Raw genomic sequence first — 21,669 nt, 5'->3', positions numbered from 1 at the left:
GTATGTATTGACTTTGTAAATAGTAAATAAATTAATGTAGATGAACACATATATATAGATCAGACTGTCCTGCCAGACCTTCAGCACACCCTCGTAACGCTTGATCCTCCTATTCCATCTCTCTCACTTCATTGTGAGGAACCGTAAAGTTTAGTGTTGACAATACATTTTGAGAAATACTGTCAGCTGTAGATATAAAAAAAAAAACATATTCAAGCATATTATAGATGATTTTGCTGCAGATTTTAGGATGCTCCAGAAAACCAGTGAAGAGCTGCTGTGTGGTTTGTAATTGGACGGAAAAAAACTAACATTTAAAGTAAAATCCCTGTTCACTATTTCCTCTCCTCACATTGTTCTTAACTTACATCTTATTGGCAGGACAGTGCATAGATATATATTTTTGTTCTGAGTATTGTTGTACTTCTGTTGTCAGTCTCTGAACTACACTCGCTTCTCTCAATGAAAAGGAACATGTAACGGCAGCTCGGGTCACTTCATTGATCCACATAATTAGCTGATGGTGTCAGCATCGGTGGAAGTAAGATTTTCCCCTCATATGGTTTATGATGGCGATTAAGGGGAAATTATTTTACATTTAGGAGCCCTGGGAGCCGGAGCGTTGGAGTTATAGCTACATAGAAGATTAAAAAAAAAAAGATGATTAGATGTGGTTGTTTGAAAACAGATACTGACACTCGGTCCATTTTAAGAGCCTGACGACACCATACAAACTTGTGAGAGAACATGGTTTAACAGAGACAATCTCATAGATATCTGTTGTTAGATTCCCCGATTTATAATCAGAATATAAAACCAAATGATTCCACGATCCCAAACTGTTTTCAAATCTCTCTCTTTCTCTCTCTTACTCTCTCTTACTCTCTGTCACCCCTGTTACCTTGTCTCCTGTTTTTCTTTCTTTTATTGTGAATTTGTGCCTTTTTGTCATCTTCCAATAACACTACTGTACATTGGAGACGTAAAGAAATGAATAAAAAGAAGTAAAGCAACTGTACATATGTTTTGATGTGAACGCTTTTTACTTTAGAGCAAAGACCTTCTCACTTTTTATCTCCACAAGGCATAAGCCATCGACTGCACAGTTATTGTTTTGGAAGGCTCACAACTAACAGTGAACAAGCAGTACACACTTCTGAGTAATGCTGAGCACCTCACTGCCGCTGATCTGAGGCTCACTTGTAGTATTTTTTAACTTCCAGGCAGGTGAGAAGAGAAATAATACAGGCTTTCAGTTCAGGATCGTTGATTAACCAATGACTAAATCGGTCTATTGATTAATATATAAATAAAAGGGGGTTTAGACACGTAACCATTTAAAAACTAACCTATTTTTAGGCCTCCACAAAAAAACACATTCACACATCTCTCATTTTCATTCAATTCACAAAACTCCGATATAGATTCATAATTGCCTTCCTGGTCGTCTGTTATTACAATTATGATACGTGTTGCTACTTTTATACAGTTTTCACCACTTTGACCTCCCTGAAAGCACAGAAATACACTGATTCGGTTGAGCTCTGAATGAAGCAAGCGTATAACACTAAGGACCTCTGAGCTGATTTAAGTGCCTATGAGGTTTACTCATTGTTACCAAATATTCACCTTCTAAACAATTTCAGTTTCTATTGACTTTATGTCCCTCTCAACAAAGTAACTTTGTCGAAGACATTTTCGTGACTCACTTCTGATACAAAGTTAAGAGAATAAAACAGTCCTTTAGTTTTAAAATCAATAGCCTCGTGGTAATAATTAATGATTAAAATGTGTCTGATTGGTAACAGTTCAACATTTTTGGAAAATGTGTTTTATTCTGAATTTTCTCATCTAACTCTGAGCAGAAACGTGAATAAAGACAACATTGATCTTTAGAAATGAGCTTCGGATTCTAAATTAATTGCCTAATAACTTGGTAATCATGTGCTCTCAACAGCCTTTTTTGAGTTTTGAAGAAAATATGTCAAACTTGTGGTTGTTTAAAATATTGTAAATCCAACTGTCATTTGTCACTTAATTAAGACCAGAGCTTAAAATCTGAATAAGGAAAATACTCTTTTTTTTTTATTTCTCAGCATGGCACTTTCTAAAATCATCGTTTCTGTGCTTTGACTGAAATAGCACACGAGCAGCGCACACATTCCATACTGCTGGGATTATTTATGCACATACAAAGAGAGCTTTGGTGCAACAAATGCCATGCGTCATGGTGACATTCAATAAACAGACATGTCCATTCATGAAAAAGATAATACTTTCTCAGCGGGCTGTTAACCAACCTGGGATAATAGCTTGATCCGATGTTACGCTTAAAGTCCAGAGCAGGTTGTGAGAGGGAGCTTGAAGGGGAGCAGCAGAGAACAAAGTGGGAACCAAAAAGAGAACAAACAAGTCAAAATAACGGGACTCACCGGAGGAAAGCAGACCCAGGCTCTTGACTCCCCTTTGGAGACCTTCGTCGTCTGCGCTCACGGGGTCTGCGGCTTTTTGCGGACACCACAAGAAAGCCACACAGATAAAGGTACTGAATAACTGCGTTTTTCTGTCATTTAAATTAGAGGGCAGTTGCCTACTTTCTAAGTGGAGAACTATGTAAAGAATGATGTTACCGAAAAGGCCAACATGGCTCAATGTGGTCAAAGTGGCACTATTAGGAAAATCTTTTACCTAACCCTAGTGTGTGTGTGTGTGTGTGTGTGTGTGTGTGTGTGTGTGTGTGTGTGTGTGTGTGTGTGTGTCCAAGATTAGGTTAATCTACAATCAAGCAAATTTTGATTATGATTCAAGCAGTTCCAAAAAATTAAAAGTTGAGAGTTAGATTTCTGTTAAAAGATAAGCATGTTATATGTGCACTTGAGACATTTTGTATTTACTTTCTGGAGAGCAAAATGAAGACAGTTTAGTACCATACCATAAGGGGGGTCAGGTTGAGGTAGGAAGCCATTAGATGGTAAAGCTACAATCAAGATTTTTAATATGTGCAAACGCGCCGAGTTATGATTACGAACTCTCAGATAATTATCATGTGAGTGGAGTTTCCTTCAGCTCTCAGCGTTATAGGATGATTCAGCTTACTAAGTCCCATGTCTTTACTGTTTGGGGAAGAAGACTAGCTCGCTGAACAAAATAAGTATCATAAGCTTGTGTTTGTTACAGAGCTTATCTTCTGCAATAATCAAAAAAAATTCCATGGCTTTTTTTTTTTCAAGAAGCCAGTGTGATGCTAACTTCTGGGGTTGGGATAAAAAAATACTTTATTCCTGCACCCCTCTGTAGTGGACATTTGTCAGGTGACCAGAGACACGACTGGAAATGAATACTAATGCAGCTCTATGTCAATAAATTGAAAACATTTTAGCCATAAGGTGAAACTATTCCAATGTGTTTTTTGCTTGTCTTGCTGCCCCCAAATGGAAAAATTCCACTAAGACTAATTACATTTTAAATCAACCACAAGCACCTTTTGTACACAGCCTACCTGTTTTTACATATGACCTTCAGGGCATTTCCCCTTTGACATGGATGAAGCTAACCGTGAGTTGACAGGATTACAAAGCCATTACAGAAATGACTTTCAGGCATCCCTGTCAGGTCTCTTTCATTGGGCGGCTGTGCTCCTTTTCAACTGGCTCTCATAAGAAAGTATTTTATCTTGGCATGTGTGTTTCCTCTTTGTTAGACATACAGGTGTGTGTGTTCCTACAGGGGAGAAAATGAGCACTGGAGGATTCCAAAGTGGTGAGAGAGACAAATGCAGGTAAGATCAGAATCAAATGAACCACATCCTTCTCCTTTGTCTTCTTATGGTCTTGCAGCCAATGAAGAGTAGGACGGAACAAGAGAGAGAAAATGTTGATGAAAGTCGTCCTGAGAGAAGCATAGACTTCAGGCAGAAAAGGGTGGAGCGACCCAGAGAGTCCAGAAAGAGGGCATAACCCACCTGTACGCTATCTGAATTGCCTGACCTTCATAAGTAGCTTTGTGGCTGCAGTCTTTGCAGAGCTTTGTGATAAAACTTAAATGGCCTCCAATTCCTCATTTCTGACTGGACCGGTGAACCCCTGAGGTTATCCACTTAACACTTCTGCTTGCTAAAGAATGTGCCTTAAGTCTCTGCATGTGACACTGTTACATGAAGTGGCAGGGAGAACTGGGGCACCCAGGATTAGCTTTTCTTATTTTGTAAGTGGAAATCTCGTCTGGTTGTTTCTTTCTAATTGTACCCTTCAGCTCTCCAAAATCTAAAACTGTTGTTTACTTACTGCTGTGATTTATTGTTTGAAAACTGCTGCCAGTGGCTAAACCAGAAGGGATTTCATACAAGCTCAGTTATAGATTTTAGAGTAATTATTTACTCAAACTGTAAAGGTGTTTGTTAGTTAGTTACAGGACTCCAAAATTAATTAAATTATGCAATCCCAAAATAGGGCAATATCCTTAATTTCCATTGCTTTTGGAATAGCACGACAACAACCAACATGCCTATCAAAAATAAACGTTCGAATTATTACCATGTTTTTCTTTTAATGAATTGTCACAGGAACTTTATTTAGTTCATAGTTTTAGAGTCGATCCAACAAGGAAAGACTGTTTTCTGTTAAGGGAAACAAAGGGAAACAAATGTCGAAGAGAATATTTGATAGTTCATGCTTTGTCAACATTAAAGCGACATTTAATTTAATTATTATTAATAATTGTTGTCATGTAATGTATTTCATTTTAATTATTGAAGCCAGCGTGTAAAACTGTAAAACAGTATCCTTCTATTTCTAATCCCTCTATTTCATAGAGAGACACATTTTCCAATACTTAATACATTATTCTGGAACTTCTGCAGATTGCTCCATAAATTGTTTGAATTGTTTGTGCAATTTGTCCACTATTAACTGTGCTGTAACACTTGTTATGAGAATGATTTAAACTTCTGTTCTCAGAAGAAAAAAAACACACACATCCATGTCAGAGTTTACAAAACTTAATTTAACCCCCCACCTCTCTCTGGGTTTCAACGATAACCTTTCACCGACATGAGGAGGGACTGGATTAAGGCCAAAAGAAGCTAATGCTATTGTGTGCTGTCGTCCCCTCACTAATGCATGACTATAATTGTGGGGTTAGATGCATTGTTCAGCGTCCTCAGCTGATAGAGAGAGTGCTGTCAATAAACCTCTTAGCGACCTAAAGGGTCACTAAAGTCTTGCAACATACTCACAATGATGTTGGATCAGCCTCCAATCCTTCTCTTTTACACTTCAACTGTGACACCACACAATCACAGACAAACACACACACACCTTCACAAGCCCGTCTCCTGCCTGCGATTATCGTCCAAATCTGACTCCCTCTTGCCCACATTCCTGAGTCGACCCCACTGCTTTGTCCGTCGTTGCTCCGATTGCTGCATGACCACACGGGACTCTGCTGCAGGGAGGACTGCACCGCGGCAGACAGATTTCACCAACTGCTCTCCAGATTTTTTACACGGGCCAGTTAGGAGGACGTGAATCAGAAGCTGCCTGAAGAGAGATTTGACTTACTAGGCATCAGGTCATGTTACTTCCAGTTACCTAAACAGAGTGGGCCGCTTTCATGGCTGTAACCAAACCAACCAAAGAAGTCTGAGGAGGAATCAAGCCAGAGGAATTTCTTATCCTGGATTTTGCTTGTTTGCTCTGAAAGGACAGCACCTTTATTTTCTACTTTAGACATCGTAAATAACCTTCCTGACCTTAAGGACAAACAGGTAACAAAACGAACACCAGGATATAAAGATCATGGACCCCTTTACAGACAGTCCACGCGTGCGCTCTGACAGCATGAGCAGTACAGTGTCTCAGGGCTCGAGGTCCAAGGTGCTCCTCCGCCAGCGTTTGTCTCAGCTGCTGACCTGCATAGAGGACATGAGCTCTGACGACGAAGCCAGTGAAGAAGTGTCACGCACTCTGGACGAAGCGTTTCAGCTCTGCGGGCGCTACGTTCCCACAGATGCATTCAGGTTGACATGCACACATGCGTACACATGCGTGCACGAGTTTGCATAAATTGCTATTATAAGTTTAAAGAAAATGTGGATGTTGAAAAAAGTAGATATGTAGTTTGTATTGTTCTGTATTTTTACTTTAGTATTTTCCGATGTCCGAGGCCTCAAACTAACATATTGTATTATTTGTTGTTGAAAATATGAATCAAATTAAAGTAAAAAAAAACAAAAAAAAATTATTGGCTAGGACTTAAATGGTTTGTTTTCTAGGTTCATCATTTACATTTGCAGACCACCATAAGCTGAAGACAATAACTCTGAGACTAGTGTATTTACAACAAGGCAAATGTAGGAATGCAATTGATTTGTCAGTATTTTCTCTTTGTCCATCACTTTGGTCCATTCTTTTTAAATCAAACACTGACAGGCTGCTCATAGTGACCTGGAACGTGGCCACAGCAGAGCCCCCGGATGACATCACCTCTTTGCTGCAGCTGGATGTCCAGCCTCCCACCGACCTTTATGTGATTGGGTGAGAAATAACAGCATGGAAACTGGAATTTAAAAGTTTGCCAGGAATTGAACTGAAGGATAAAAGTGTCTCATTATTGCTTTGTAAAGAAAAGAAGGAAAAGATCACAAACTTGAGTGTTTTTGTGTGTTTTCATTGGTTTGTGTTGGTGTGTGTCAGCCTGCAGGAGGTGAATGCCACCCCTGTGAGGTTCATTTCTGACCTTTTAGTGGAGGATGCCTGGAGCCACGTCTTCATGGACACATTGGCACCCAGAGGCTTCGTCAAGGTGAGAGAGGATGTAGGGAGAAAAAGGGAAATAGTGAGATGTGGACTGATATGAGCAGAAGTTACACATTTAGATCCATTGAGCTGGTGTGAAAAATAGTGTTTTAAAAGTTTGTCTCAGGAAACATACAACCATGGTGTTATGATGCTAAAACATCCTAAAATACTGTCTGATTGTATCTCTAATGACATGTATCTGACTCTGTCTAGGTCACATCCATGAGAATGCAGGGTTTGCTGCTGCTGGTTTTTGCCAAACAATGTCATGTCCCCTTCATCAGAAACATCCAGACCACCTACACTCGTACTGGCTTCTTTGGTTACTGGGTAAGTTATCATGATGGAAGCTGGTTATCCCTGGACCTTATAAACAGCAACACTGTTCAACTCTGCACACAGGAATCCCATCGGCATCCAATACTGCAGACTTTAAACACATTATGTAAGCCCTATTGTGTTTGTGTAGTGGGATGTGCAATCACTAACAAAGAACCGTACAGAACTGGTGCGCTGGGGCAAACACTTTCGAGACACATAGGAAAAACATAATCTGGTTGAAACAACAGTATGTTTAATTTTTTTGTAAATACTGCAATACAATGTATCCATATTTTACTTCATGCTTATTCCTAAAAAAACAACAACATGTTTTGACTTTGCAAATCAACTTTATATTCACATGCTAAAACCGCCCGCCTCTGTTTATCTGTGTCAGGGTAATAAAGGAGGAGTGGCCGTCCGTTTTTCTTTCTATGGCCACATGGTGTGCTTTCTTAACTGCCACCTCGCAGCTCATATGAACTACGCTCTGCAGCGTGTTGATGAAATTGAGTACATCCTGGAGACACAAGCCTTTGACATCTCTGACACCCCACATGTTCGGGATCACAAGTCAGTACATCAACGCCGAGGCACACAAACACGACATGCTGACAATCAAATACTCTAAATATACTTGTGCATCTGGTAAAAAGAAGCTTCGCCCCTCTTACACAGGGTGGTGTTCTGGTTTGGCGACCTAAACTTCCGTATTGCAGACCACGGCCTGCACTTCCTCCGTTCGTCCATCAACAGTGGACGGGTTAATTTGCTATGGAACAAAGACCAGGTGATGTGCCGAAACACACACACACACACACACACACACACACACACACACACACACACACACACTCACTAATTTATTTCATATTCCTGCAGCTCACCATGATGAAGAAGAAGGAAGCCTTCTTGCAGGAATTTGACGAAGGGCCTTTAAACTTTAAACCCACCTACAAGTTTGACCGTAACTCTGAAACCTATGACACCAGGTAACGTGTGCCACAAACAAACACACAACACACAAATACTTAACACATTTCTCAAACTTCATCTGTTCTCTTGTTTCCGGTTAAATTCGACACAGCACTCCGAAGACATGGTTGGGTTTTACGTAAGAAGCGCTCTGTTTTTTGTGTTTCATGCCCCACATTCCCTTATTCCTTAGCCACAGCCCCTTCTGTCTTTTTCCGGACAATTCAACGTGTCTCTAAACGTCCCATGTAATACCTGAGACACTACGAAGGAACCCAAAACCGCCAGGGCAGTAAACCCTGAAGTGCAGGTGGTATTGGGAGCAGCTCTTTCTGTGAGTCATATCCATCCCTGACACCAGCACCATGTATGTGTGTCTCTCAGAAAGAGCACTGCAGTGTTGCTGCCCCTAACCATGTACAGACCCAGGCCCCTGCAGCGCTGCAGCACCACCCTCTTCTTCCTTCTCACCTCCCTCACATGGGGGCTGCTCTCTGTGTGGTTGGGGGCCTGGCACAGGGAGTTAGACCCACCAAGGTGGGTGTCTCCATAGATATACCCTGTAGGGCCGTACGAGCGGGCCCCAAACTATAGGATATAGGCACCTTGAAGGTTTAATATAATCACAAAATATACTGATATAAATGAGAGGACACAAATGGGGTGCAGTGAATATAATAACCTTCGTGAATTTCAGACATGTTCTGCAAATTCATTATCCCTGAGACAACTTCCCCTTTCACCCAGCATGCTATTGTTTGTTCTTGCATAATGTACGTGTTGTTTTTATAGTGATACACAAGCTGTAATGCCGTCTCCACAGCATGCTACACCGTAGGCGTAGCACTACACTGCATGTGTATGTGTGCGTGTGGTTTGTGTGTCTCTAATATTTTTGCATAGTAATAAGAATTGTTGGAAACGTGACATCCAGTGAGCATGAGAAACTTTGCTTTGCTCAGTGGCAAGAAGAGGAAACCGGCCTGGACGGATCGGATCCTCTGGCGCATCAAACCCAAAACCCCGCCATCAGAGGACGATGATGAGAAAGCGTCGACTTCTACCGATGATGGTCTCGATGAGTATCCACTCCTGGTCAGTCAGGACGAGTACACCAGTGACATGAGCTATGGAGTCAGTGACCACAAGCCTGTCATTGCAACCTTCAGCCTGGAGGTGAGCTCAAGCTCACTGTAGGATGCTAGGACTCAAACACAATTTCTAAAAACTATACCTTGTTGTCGGCACTCCACACACAAATAAAACATATCTTACATCTTTTGCAAAAGAAAACACTTCTAAAAAGGCTATTTTTAGAAATAGCTATTTCTTCATGCCGACTGCAGTCATAACTCTCTGAGTTATGACTGTTGTCAGGTGACCAGGTGACCAATGAGTGCCCTTCATTCTTGTGCAAACTGAAGAACAAACCTGAGTCCTATTTATAGTGTTCAAGATGTGATCTCTAAAGGATCTGGCTGGTTGCAGGTGTTTTCACAGGTGCATTCTGGGAGCAGGTGATTGATAATTGAGTGTGGTATTTCAATGGCAGTGTTTAGCCAACAACACACACAAGCTTAGTTTCTGACTGATGTGTCTAAATAGAAAACTGTGTGTAGCTATTTGTAAAAAAATGTGTTTTAGAATTTTAAACTTAATGCAACGCAGACAATATGCATGGTTTAGCATAACTGAACAATAGATAGGACACACATGAGTTAATGGTTTCAATATGTCTGTAACAAATACCCGTCGTGTGTCTTGGCAATTGCAAAAAGGTGTAACCAGTGCATATTGTATGAGTCTGCTTCTTTCCTTCTGAGCCAACCACAACTCCCTGCATGATTAAAACTCCTTTTCTTGCCTCCTGTCCCTCCCCCAGGTGAGGAAGTGCTTTGACACACCACTGGTGCACCTATCTCCTCTGGATGTGTGGAGCGCTGACCAGGATGCCCTTCTTAACTACACCATCCAGGAGGACTTCATGTCGTCCACCTGGGACTGGATTGGCCTGTACAAGGTACTGGGACAGATGGAGAAAGGGAAACAAACAAAGAAACAAAATAATACAAGACAGTTTTGAACTCTTAGGGTGGTTTTTCAACAGGTTGGATTCAAGAGTGCGTTCGATTATGAAACCTTTGTTTGGGTTAGAGAGGAAGAGTTGCCGGAGACCAATGAAGTAATTCAGGTAAAGTGCAAAGGAGACTTTTGAACAATGTTAGGACAAATAATAAAAGAATGTTTACTTCATGTCTGTGAATGTTTTTTGGTTCCAGCTATCTGTTGATAAGGACGAGATCCCTCTGCTGGGTGGACATTATGTTTTGGGTTACTACAGTACAAATATGCAAAGCATCATTGGCCTAAGTGCTAACTTCCAGGTGTGTGTACCACTGTTTAGTAATACATTACATATTTTATTTATGTTGTGTACTCAGGAGAGGATTGTGTCATCTAGACAGCCACTGTTGTACTGCCAGAAATAAAAGGAAGCATTTGACTATAACTGTAATGTGAGATTCAAAAATGTGTAAAAAAAAAAAATTAAAAAAAAGGAGGCAAAGCACAGTTTGCGTGAGAAATTGTTAAAAATAAAATGAAACTAAAGAATAATTATTTTTTTTATCCGAAAAGCTCGATGCATTTGATAGAGGCGGAGCGATTGTGCAGATGTACTTAATTGTGTGTAATTAAGTGTATATTGCCGTAGGAAAGGTGCTCGGCAGCGGGCTGTTGAGTTTAAAGATCTCTTCTATGTTTCAATCTCACAGATCCTGGAGTCAAAGCGTGCCGTCATGGAAGGTCTTGTTCCCGAAAAGATCAATGGACTCAACTAATAAGAAGAAATTTACCACAGTGCCAAATCATCTTCACTCCTGGAAATGTATACAGAATGTATCGTGTGTCTTTTAAATGCTCCAAGATCAACTAAATCATCTACATAGATAAGCTGATTCAGTCAATTTATATATATATAAAGTCCTATCACATGGACACATGGACGGAACTTTCCAACTTTGCCTTGAAGGAGTTCACTTTAAGTCAGATTCACTCTTGCTGGAGCACTTTCTCCACAAACAAAATGTATTGCTGTAACAAGTAGCTGTCCAGCTTATCCACAGGCCTTTTTCTGCCTGTTAGAGTAACAAAACAAGGAACAAGTTAAGTTGTGTTTGTAATTGTAGTGGATTACACACTGCAGGTCAATAAAGTCCTTAGTCAAATTACATTTGAAAGTCCACTTTTATGTTTTGATTTGGTCTATGTTAGTGTCAGTGCAGAGGGTTGATGATAAGTATGGAACAAAGATCTGCTAATCATAGGGAACTGCATGGATAATGATATGTTGATGCTGGCTGTTACTTTAATGCAGAAAGATGCATCTGTTAATTGAGTTTTTAAAATTCTTGCTATAGATTATTGAACTCCAGTGTCTTCAGGTAAGATGATACAGATGGGAGGAAGATATATAAAATATAGACACATGAAGGACATTTAGATGTGGATGTTGACGCAAACTTCTACACTGAGGTGTTTCGAGTCATATACTGTACTTTAACATTTATGTTGACAAATAAAGGTCATGTGGAATATTTCAAATGCAGTAAAAAGAATCATGATACCATTGTAATTTGAGTAAATTATTGATCTATCTTGCTCTTAACCTCCTAACTGTAGTCTCTTAGACCAAACCTCTTTTTCTATATCTCAATGCAAATATGATGATTGTTGTGTCAAATAATAAAAACGTATCAACATGTTTGTGGGTGTCATAGTGAAATTGGGCTTTGATTGATGAAATAAACAATATCAGACCAAACACAATGATCAGTATGTATGATGTGTATTAAAACAGTTCAGTTTTACTCTTGATGCTGAGAGTTCATTGGCAGATGAAAAAAATAATTTGGGATTGTACTCATGGACATAATATAACCTACGTTCAAATCCATTGTTAATGATACTATTCTATGACATATCTAAGAATCAGCAACTATTTTTTTAGGGAGCTTACTCATTGAAGAGGAGGATTGTATTCAAAAGTATATCTAAGATTACTCGATATTATTATTATGTTTTATTATTATATATTACCAAAACACCCATATGTGTCTGTGTGTTTCAGGTGCTATATATATATATATATATATATATATATATATATATATATATATATATATATATATATATATATATATATATATATATATATATACATACATATATACCAATTCCATATATATGTGTATATATATATATATATATATATATATATATATATATATATATATATATATATATATATATATATATGTATATATATATATATATATATATATATATATATATATATATATATATATATATATATATATATATATATATAAAAATATATGGGTCTTTTGGTAATATATAATAATAATGTAATAAAATTTGTATTAGTATAAATCTTACTTGTATTATTGTCATTAATATTATGGTTGTTAGTAGCATTGTCATCATTGTTATTCATATGGGTATTAATAACTGTTATAATTAAACACTACAGAAGAGATACTCCATGAAGTGGAAACTTGTTTTGGTCCCTGAAAGTTGACATCGAGCACATAATTTACAGAAATATTTTTTTAAAAAGCTAAAATTGACTAAATAATATGGCCATACACTGGCAAACCAACAACTACGGCTCTTCCCTTCATTGCTCTCTTCCCATAAACCCTTGCGCGAGTCCGCTCAGTGACATGTCCTTCTTCATGGAGTATCTCTCACGTAAAGGCTCTTCGCTGATATACACGTTACTCAGTGTTCTTGGAGTATCTCTTCCGTAAAGGCTCTTCGCTGATTTACACGTGGGGAGTTTGAACACGTCGCTATTTCGCTAAAGGTACAGTTTTAGCATATTTAGCGCAAGTGTGATGCTTTACACAACTGTATACAGCCGTGTTAACAAATTGCGGTTAGCGTACTGCTCTGCAATCGCTGTGAAAAGAAACAAGGTGTCCATAATGTGAGCTAACAGCAGGCTAGCGGTATTAGCTTTGAGGTTACTGGTTGACTAGCTAGCTAATAGTTCATTTCAGGTGCTACGATTTGGTGTTAAACGTTTTAATAACAATGTTAAACATGTCTATACTGAGTATTCCATTTTGCTCTGTTTTATAAGATAACGTTTATAAGTTAAAGTAATGGATATTCCGTCCGGTAACGTTAGTTTACGTTTGCTAGCTAGATTTAATCCTGCCATAATAACAACGTTGAGATTTGTCATATTTACTCAAATATGTATAACACACGTGAGTATTTCGCTATATGTAAAGGGAACTTAATGTCTTTCAGATCCAAATCTGAGGATGAAGGGAGAGGACGTGGAGCGGCTGTTGATCCAGTTTCAGGATGAAGAAGGGGAGGTCCTGGGCTCACCTTTCGATGTACCGACAGACATCACTCCAGACAAACTGCAGCTCGTCTGCAATGCACTGCTACAAAAGGTAATCCTTCAAATCATCTGCACGTGTAGGCATTTTACTAGTATGTGTGAAGGGCAGCCATTCACAATATTCACATTGCAATGTGCCTTAGTGTATCAGAGTGTGACATTTATCATTCTAAAAGTGGGAAAAAAAGTATTTGGTCTTTATGCTACAATGACAATATCACTTGCTGCAGTCTTGAACACTTGTCTTACTGTTATCATGGTACATGTAACATGATGAATCACATATTTAAGTAACGGTATTCATTAACGATGCATAATAAAGCTGACTTTTGAAATCAGTGGCTATCTAATGTTTTTTTGCTTCCATTGACTGTAGGATGAGCCAGTGCCACTGGCATTTTTTGTGCGTGGAGAGGCTGAGGTGGTGTCCAGTCTGGGATCGTGTTTGCTGGCTCTTGGGATCGAAACAGAGCAAGTTGTGCCAGTGGTTTACCAGCCGCAGGCTGTGTTCAGGGTTCGAGCGGTGGCCCGCTGTACCAGCACACTACAGGGACACACAGAAGCTGTCATCTCAACAGCTTTCAGCCCCACTGGCAAGTGAGTAACTTAAATGCAGAAAAAACAGCTGCCTGTTTGTCATGCTTCTTTTTACTCTGATTCTCAACGGGCCCTGATGATATAACAACAATTAGAGAGGATGAAATTATAAATTATGTTCTGAACACACCAAGAGGTAGATTTAGACATGCTACTAATTCAATTGTCCCGATTTATTTCAGATATCTAGCCAGCGGTTCAGGCGATACCACGGTACGTTTTTGGGACTTGATGACTGAGACACCACACCACACTGCCAGAGGTATACAATTATTGTCTTGAAGGCAGAATGAACTGTTATGCTTTAGATACCAATGATTGATTCATGATTTTACACACAATTGAGCTGTGATCTGCTTTATTGAAGGACACACACATTGGGTGCTGAGCATCGCCTGGTCACCTGATGGAAAGAAGCTGGCTTCAGGGTGCAAGAACAGTCAGGTGAGCTTCAAAGACGCATACATCTTAAATATAGAGGCATACTGTATCTCCTGTACGCTGTATTTATTTTTTGTGTCACTCTTTCTGTAGATATGTCTGTGGGATCCAGTGACTGGGACACAGATGGGGAAGACTTTGACCGGACACACTAAGTGGATCACTTGGCTCAGCTGGGAACCTCTCCACATGTGAGCACTCAATTCATCACTTTCTCTTAAGTGGTTCTGCAAATTGCTGCCTATTTTACTGCTGAATTTAGCTACTTTTAAGATCTAGGGTCTAAATCTATCTATCCTTTTCTCGACTCAGGATTTTATGGGACACTATAATAGAAAGAAGACATCGCTAATGTTATTAACAAAACTTGTGCACACAGTCGATTCAGTGCAGACCTTAAGCACTAAATGGTACAGTATCTCACAGAAGACATTTTGACTTGTACTGTAGAAACAGCACAGGTGTTCTTAATAACCTTAACGATGGCTATCTCCTATTTAAGTGAGTGACAGTGAGCCAGCATGTACAATAGAGGGGAGGTAAAATCAATGCAACTCAATGGATTATTGCCATTATTCATTTAATAATGTACACCTGTACTTTTCCCTCTGTAAAAAGTCAAAATTTAAACTAGTACTGAACCAATTCCCAAAACACTAAAACGTTGTTAGCATGGTTATAGAAAAATAAAAATCCTAAAAAAAAACAACTTAATCTTTCATTAAAAAGGATATAATAGAGGCGGTAACCGACCGGACCTAATGGTTTAAGCACAAATTGTGTCAAATAACCTTTAATCTATGACTTGACTAAAGAAGAGAGCATTGGTGACTATTAGGAAATTGGATACAACCAAATTTAAGTTGTTTTTTTTGTATGCTAACGAATTAACCGCGATTTAACATTAGTGGTGGATGCTGATTTGTCCTAAAATATGCAAAGTAGATTCCAGGGATATGTTTTATTTTTTCAGGAAAAAAAGATCTAGGACAGAAATGGTCAATGAGATAATGCATTGAGTAACAGAAACTACTGCAGATAGTATGACGGCAGGACTCTACAGCATATACTACGTATATTGTTTTGAAGTATTCTGTCCTGATTCACTGCTTCTCTGATCTTTTTCTCTCTTCAGTAACCCAGAGTGTCGGTACCTAGCCAGCAGCTCAAAGGACGGCTCAATACGTGTCTGGGACACAGTGTTGGGGCGCTGTGAGAAGATCCTGACTGGACACACTCAGTCAGTCACCTGTGTGAAGTGGGGAGGAGATGGACTTCTTTACACCTCCTCCCAGGACAGAACGATAAAAGTCTGGAGAGCCAAAGATGTAAGTGTGTGTGTGTGTGTGTGTGTGTGTGTGTGTGTGTGTGTGTGTGTGTGTGTGTGTGTGTGTGTGTGTGTGTGACACTTCTTTAATTGTTTATTGCCACAGACAGACTGAGTTCATTGTGATGAAGCAGACGTTTGTGTATCCAAGCAAGACTTTGTGTGTTTACTTCTGTTTGTGGGGATAGGGTGTCCAGTGTAGGACTCTGCAGGGTCATGCCCATTGGGTAAACACCTTGGCTCTCAGCACAGACTATGTCCTCCGCACTGGAGCGTTTGAACCTGCAACCGCCACTATCAACCCCCAGGACCTCACTGGATCATGTAAGTATTATGTAACTTTCTTTGAGGGAATGGGCTTACTGTGATCGTTTGCTGATCTTTAAAAAAGAGGCTTTCTGGCTTTCATGTAACGAGCATTTTTTTTCCCCAGTGGAAGAGCTGAAGGAGAAAGCTTTGCAGAGATATAATACAGTTAGAGTAAGTAGTACTGATTTTTGCCTGTGCTGACGTGTTCAAGTCTGCGTGTCTCTTGTGTCAGTCCCCTTACGCTTGTTGTCGTGCTGCAGGGTTCAGCTCCAGAGCGCTTAGTGTCCGGGTCCGATGATTTCACCTTGTTCATGTGGAACCCTGCAGAAGACAAGAAGCCTTTGGCCAGGATGACTGGACACAGCGCTCTGGTCAACGAAGTGCTCTTCTCCCCAGACACCAGGCTCCTCGCCTCTGCCTCATTCGACAAGTCCATTAAAATCTGGGACGGACGCACTGGGAAGTAAGAATATCTCTTATCCTGAATGAATTTTTGTAATACTGCTGTTGTCCAGGCGATGGGGCTGTAGGCATTAGGTGTGTGTGTGTGTGTGTGTGTGTGTGTGTGTCACACAGTATTTATGTATCTGCCTGCTTGTCTACTTTCCCAAAGGTATCTAATTTCCCTGCGTGGCCACGTGGCCTCTGTGTATCAAGTGGCGTGGTCATCAGACAGCAGGCTGCTGGTCAGTGGCAGCAGTGACAGCACACTTAAAGTTTGGGACATCAAGACAGGGAAGCTGAACATGGACCTGCCTGGCCACGCTGATGAGGTAAGAGGGGGGGAGGTGCTGCTTCCTGAAAGTTTTGTATAATTTATTTTTGTCTAATTGTCTTGTTTCCTCGGTGTATAGGTTTATGCAGTGGACTGGAGTCCTGATGGACAAAGAGTGGTCAGTGGCGGGAAAGACAAATGTCTCCGAATGTGAGTGAGATTCTGAGGAACCATCTTTTATCTTTTTGTCATTTAGTTAAATACTAATGTTGTAATGTAACCCTTTGGCCATTTGTTGTAATTCCAGATGGAGAAGATAGACACCGATCTCCTACAATCAAGAAGCCTGACAGCTGGAGCAAAGGCGGCGAGGCTGTACCTAATCCTCCATTTGGCTGCTTTATTACACTGTCATTGTGGCATTGTGTCAAAGAGCTCATGATTTAAGTAACAGGATTCATGATGCAGACGCCCTCCCTGGGTTTGAAACTCATGTGGAAATTTTAACACCGTCGCGGTGTTAAACGGAATGAGAGTGAAAAACAGCTACATTGTATTATGTGTTGGCATCTCACAATAACGAGGTTTCTATTCATGCACATATTGTTTTGTGCATATCAGTGGCCCTGACATATGAAGATCTTAAAGTTCAAAGCCTTGTTGTAGTGCCAAGCCCACATTCAGAAACTACAGACAACAAATTCATTTCTGAATGCAGAATATAATGAGATGCATACATTGAGAAATTAATAAAACATCTTACCTTACTGGATGAACTATGTACTGCAGGGGACAGGTGGACCAGTGCGGCGACAGGTGGGAGCTTTTAATACCTTCCTCTGTGATTTTAATGCTGACCACACTCGCCCTGCGCCTTCAGCCTTTAATCTCCTGTTCTGCGGTCAGCAAAGCCTCAGCCGGCTGATTTTGCTGGCTCTAAGGTGAAGCCAAGTGTCACCAGCTATGAACTTCCTGATTCTCCATCCAACTGGCGAGAAATAACTATTTTTATTCATTTATTAATTGATACAAACAAATATTTACATACTAAAACCAAGAAAATTGTTTTTACATCATCTTTATATGACCTTGACCTTGCAGTTTCCCCGTGTAAATTGCTAATGCTTGAGGTGGTGGGAGAAATCAACTCAAAACATTAATTATGTTAGCCAATTCATTTCATAATATCCTATTAATAAAATTAAAACTTACAAGAAAGTAAAGAAATCTTAATGTTCAGTTTTTAACAGAGGCTGTTTCATATTATGTCTAACTCCTTTATTCATGTTGCCCACAGTAGAGGCTTTATCTCTATTTGCATACAGTACGGATACATAAAGGTATCGTAATTCATACTCGAGTTTTCGCCGGCCACACTAAACAGTCTCCTGATCTATTTTTATTTTTTTAAAGCAATTTTATGTTACTGCACATTTACTGGAGCCTAACTTTACGGAAATATAAGTATTCAGTCAGTGTGAAGTAGATAAAACTCTGCGTCTCTCCAGTTCAGTGACGCATTACAGAAAAACTGAAATAAAAGTAGTCCCGTATCATGAAGCAGAGTTTGCTCGTCTATATTTCCTTTAGTCTCAGCATTACAGGGACTTTATTCATATGAAGCCAGATATAAGTCACACAGATCAGGTTTATCAATCAGTTTATTGAAACAGTGAATCATATTGTCTAGTTTTTTTTATGTTCAGAGGTTTCCACGTCTGATCTTGAAAATCATATTTGATGTTTTAAGTCATATTATTTCCTGATGTCCTACCAAGTTATTTCACACATATCCTTCCCTCTGCCCAACAGCATCTGCTGAAACGTGAATGATCAAAGCTGATAAGCTGTACAATGACATCCGCACACTTTTGACCTGTTTATAAAAAGCAGCAAGGCATGAACAAAGGTTCTACACCATCAACATAGCAAATGAAAACAAAATGCTGGAGACAAAGAATGAACTATTCTTTTTCTCTTGGTTTGAAATGCAATAACCATTTACTCTTATCAGGATTATTACATTGAAAGATTCTTAGCAAGTTGTTTGGCAAAGATCAGTAAAAGGCTTCTGTGCAAGGCTTGTGTGGTGCAGCTACGTCAATCAAAACCAAACCTTGCTTCAGTACTGTCACCTATGTTATCGATCCTGTGACACATCTACTGTCCCTTTGTTGTCGTTCATTATATGTAAACACCAAGACAAGAATTCAAAGAGGGCTAAGTACCTATTTCATCAGTTAGTGTACAAAAGGCTTGCGAAGCAGGTTAGCTTGAGGTAAACGAAACATGTTAAAGTGACATAATATCTGAAGCAGATCTCACGCAGTCTTGTTTGGATGAGGGAATCAATAAGCACAAAAAAAGTGCACTGAAGTCATCTGGCTTACATGGACGGGCATGTTGTCATCTTCAGTAGAAGTGAATTCTGGGTTATATTTCAGGATGCACACCAGCAGTGGCTTGGAAACAGCAACCTGACTGAGGGTCTGAATAAAGCATCACAGGCCAAATATGCCCAAACAAAGCATCCACATGCAACTGTAGAGAACTCAGCCACCAACTGATGTTGAAAATGCAACAATAAACTCACTAACTTCCATTATTGACTCATCTCCTCTCGTTAAGACTGCATGTGAAGATTGTGCTACATATGGATTTGTTTCCCACAATGTGTGCTTGCGTCAGGTTAAAAAACTGAAACAAGTGAGAGGTGCCGACTCCAGGTCCAGTTTGTATTGCCTCGACAAGTCTGCGAGTAACAGATGACACATAAGGATCCATGCAGCCGTACACAGCAGGCGTCTGCGGCGGGCTATGAAATGCACAGTGAAAAGTATCTAAAGTTCATCGCCAAGACACAGCCAGAAGATACTGAGGATGTTTTAGTGTGACGACTCCAAAAGCACAGTCGAGTAAGCAGCTACAACACGAAGATGTATTAAGGTCCTGCACAGACATTTGAAAGTACTGCAGCGAGCTCTGTTGTGCCCAGTAGGGCTGACCCCTCTTCGTCGATTAGTAGACTAACTGGTTGTTTTGGCGATCGTCCATTGAGATTGATTTAGTCCATCATATTTAATGCTTATTTCCTCCCAAAGAATTGCGAGCACATCTCTGGTAACCACAATATTAACAGAAGTGCTTTTGCATTTGTTTCTTGTGGAGACACTCAGTTTTACAAATAAATCACTTTTCAATAAGTACACTGAGAAAGAGGGCAGCACTAGTGTCCATTAGCATCTCCGTGCTTCGTTCATAATAAGTACTCAGTGAATTAAAAGACACGTTTATGGTTTCAGTACAAAGTGTTCACTCTACAATGTACCATAACAGTCATAGAAAGCTAAAACATTAGATCCGTTAATATCTCTTTTTAACCTTGTAAAGTTCTCCCTCTAATGTCAACCTTTGGTTAATAATATGCGTTTCTTCTCTACAAAAACCAATAGGACTAAAAAATACTGTCTCCACGTTTTGATCTTTTCAGTACTTAATTTGTCTTTGCTGCTCCCTGTTCTTCAGAACAAAAGGTTCTCTCTTGGTTTCTTAGTCTGACCACGAGAGAGAGTGGAGAAATGCAAAAGGGCAAGCAGCTGCTCTTTCAGTTTCTGTTCTCTGCTTTTTTTAGGATACGTACTAAAAAAATCAGAGAGACGGAGTGGTTACTGGTCATGATGAAGGGTCATCTTCTTCGGGGATTGCAGAGAGCGAGTAAGAACTACAATAGAGGAGTTCACTTGTGCGTAGCATGAGGCACTGGTGTGCGCCTCCCTCTGGACCTCCGCCGCTGTTTTGCCGCTCTACTGGGTCTTCCACACGTTGTTGAGTAGTTTGACGACCTCCTCATAGATGACGAAGACTATGGCCACGTCCAAGCACACACGGCCAAGTCTGGGAACGGTTCCTTTGTAGAACCTGGGGAGGAGAGAGGTGAGACGGTTTTTTCTACAGTTGTGACAAGCGCAACACAACATGTACACAGCTGACGGGGTGACTCACGCCTGAGGCCCTTCATGCTTCAAGATCTGAAAGGCACAGTCCACGGTGTTCTTGTAGCGGTGGGCTTCCAAACCCTACAGAGCACAGAGTCAGAGTCAGAAATGCCACCTGATGATGTCAGTAATAGGATCAGCAACACATGTGTGTGTGTTCGCTACCTGCATCCTAGTCTTCACCACATCCAAGGGTGTATTTCCAAAAACACTGGCAGCTCCCGCTGTTGCTCCGAACATCGCTGTGACAATCGGGTGCATGTCTCGTCTGGGGTCATCACCTTGGAGGCCAAATACAAAAGTTGGATTCATGAAGATTGGAACAAAGTAGGAAGAGAAAGCATCATTCTATTGGACAGAAAAATGACGACGGTTGGTCATTAAGAGCAGGTTTTGGCTTTCTCACCTTTATACCAATTGCGCAGTGCGTTCATCACGTAGAATCGGATGGCCTGATTGGTTCCTTGTTTTAGCACGGTCGCTGTCAGACCTTGGTACGTCCCTCTCACACCTAAATGAGTCAAGTAGATTGTGTTTCTTTTCAGAGCACAAGCCACTCATATGGAACCAATGCTCCAAAGTGTGTGTGAGAGACACTTCCTCTATGTTGCACCCCGCTGCCCTCTCACCCTGTTCTCTGATAATCTCACTGACTCCGTGAAAGAAGCCTCTGTATCGAGGTCTAAGGGCACACTGGTCATGGATCATCTTCACCTGCAGGTTGGGGATGAAGGTGATGTGTCCATTGTTTA

At 40.2% G+C, this 21,669-nt stretch overlaps 3 protein-coding genes across 3 annotated transcripts; 2 read left to right on the top strand and 1 right to left on the bottom strand.

Annotated features, from left to right (window-relative positions):
- The first annotated feature begins 5,795 nt into the window (after positions 1 to 5,795).
- On the top strand, positions 5,796 to 11,292 carry LOC137791937 (inositol polyphosphate 5-phosphatase K-like). Its single transcript, XM_068587154.1, has 12 exons — positions 5,796 to 6,016; positions 6,429 to 6,533; positions 6,693 to 6,801; positions 7,011 to 7,127; positions 7,516 to 7,691; positions 7,797 to 7,908; positions 8,001 to 8,110; positions 9,056 to 9,269; positions 9,976 to 10,113; positions 10,201 to 10,284; positions 10,373 to 10,477; positions 10,868 to 11,292. Exons 1-12 carry the CDS (start codon positions 5,796 to 5,798, stop codon positions 10,931 to 10,933), a joined length of 1,557 nt encoding a protein of 518 aa, XP_068443255.1. The 3' UTR covers positions 10,934 to 11,292.
- Positions 11,293 to 12,849: 1,557 nt separating this feature from the next.
- Positions 12,850 to 19,508, top strand: LOC137791935 (notchless protein homolog 1-like). Its single transcript, XM_068587152.1, has 13 exons — positions 12,850 to 12,981; positions 13,434 to 13,585; positions 13,910 to 14,130; positions 14,313 to 14,392; positions 14,498 to 14,574; positions 14,665 to 14,762; positions 15,707 to 15,899; positions 16,087 to 16,222; positions 16,332 to 16,378; positions 16,468 to 16,670; positions 16,821 to 16,980; positions 17,062 to 17,132; positions 17,230 to 19,508. The coding sequence occupies exons 2-13, from the start codon at positions 13,448 to 13,450 to the stop codon at positions 17,240 to 17,242; spliced, it is 1,437 nt and encodes a 478-aa protein (XP_068443253.1). The 5' UTR covers positions 12,850 to 12,981; positions 13,434 to 13,447; the 3' UTR covers positions 17,243 to 19,508.
- Positions 19,392 to 21,626, bottom strand: LOC137791936 (tricarboxylate transport protein A, mitochondrial). Its single transcript, XM_068587153.1, has 5 exons — positions 21,547 to 21,626; positions 21,324 to 21,428; positions 21,083 to 21,198; positions 20,925 to 20,998; positions 19,392 to 20,840 (listed from the first exon to the last, which is right to left on the bottom strand). Exons 1-5 carry the CDS (start codon positions 21,623 to 21,625, stop codon positions 20,726 to 20,728), a joined length of 489 nt encoding a protein of 162 aa, XP_068443254.1. The 5' UTR covers position 21,626; the 3' UTR covers positions 19,392 to 20,725.
- Between the last annotated feature and the right edge of the window lie 43 nt (positions 21,627 to 21,669).

This window comes from Clinocottus analis, unplaced genomic scaffold, assembly GCF_023055335.1.
Source record: "Clinocottus analis isolate CAN_PGR_092001 unplaced genomic scaffold, fCliAna1.0.p SCAF_206, whole genome shotgun sequence".
Classification (NCBI taxonomy): Eukaryota; Metazoa; Chordata; class Actinopteri; order Perciformes; family Cottidae; genus Clinocottus; species Clinocottus analis.
Note: the sequence above shows the minus strand (reverse complement) of the source record. Positions and strands in the feature narration are given on the sequence as shown.

Bases quoted from the DNA above. Each gene is read 5' to 3' on its own strand.
- LOC137791937 (XM_068587154.1), top strand. From the start codon at position 5,796: ATGGACCCCTTTACAGACAGTCCACGCGTGCGCTCTGACAGCATGAGC. The intron at 6,017-6,428 runs GTTGACATGCAC...AAACACTGACAG, and splicing joins GTTCCCACAGATGCATTCAG to GCTGCTCATAGTGACCTGGA. The intron at 10,285-10,372 runs GTAAAGTGCAAA...TTTTGGTTCCAG, and splicing joins AGACCAATGAAGTAATTCAG to CTATCTGTTGATAAGGACGA.
- LOC137791935 (XM_068587152.1), top strand. From the start codon at position 13,448: ATGAAGGGAGAGGACGTGGAGCGGCTGTTGATCCAGTTTCAGGATGAA. The intron at 14,393-14,497 runs GTATACAATTAT...GCTTTATTGAAG, and splicing joins ACCACACCACACTGCCAGAG to GACACACACATTGGGTGCTG. The intron at 16,223-16,331 runs GTAAGTATTATG...TTTTTTCCCCAG, and splicing joins CCAGGACCTCACTGGATCAT to TGGAAGAGCTGAAGGAGAAA.
- LOC137791936 (XM_068587153.1), bottom strand. From the start codon at position 21,625: ATGATCCATGACCAGTGTGCCCTTAGACCTCGATACAGAGGCTTCTTT. The intron at 21,199-21,323 runs GTGAGAAAGCCA...TTGGCCTCCAAG, and splicing joins ACTGCGCAATTGGTATAAAG to GTGATGACCCCAGACGAGAC. The intron at 20,999-21,082 runs GTAGCGAACACA...TGTGCTCTGTAG, and splicing joins TGGTGAAGACTAGGATGCAG to GGTTTGGAAGCCCACCGCTA.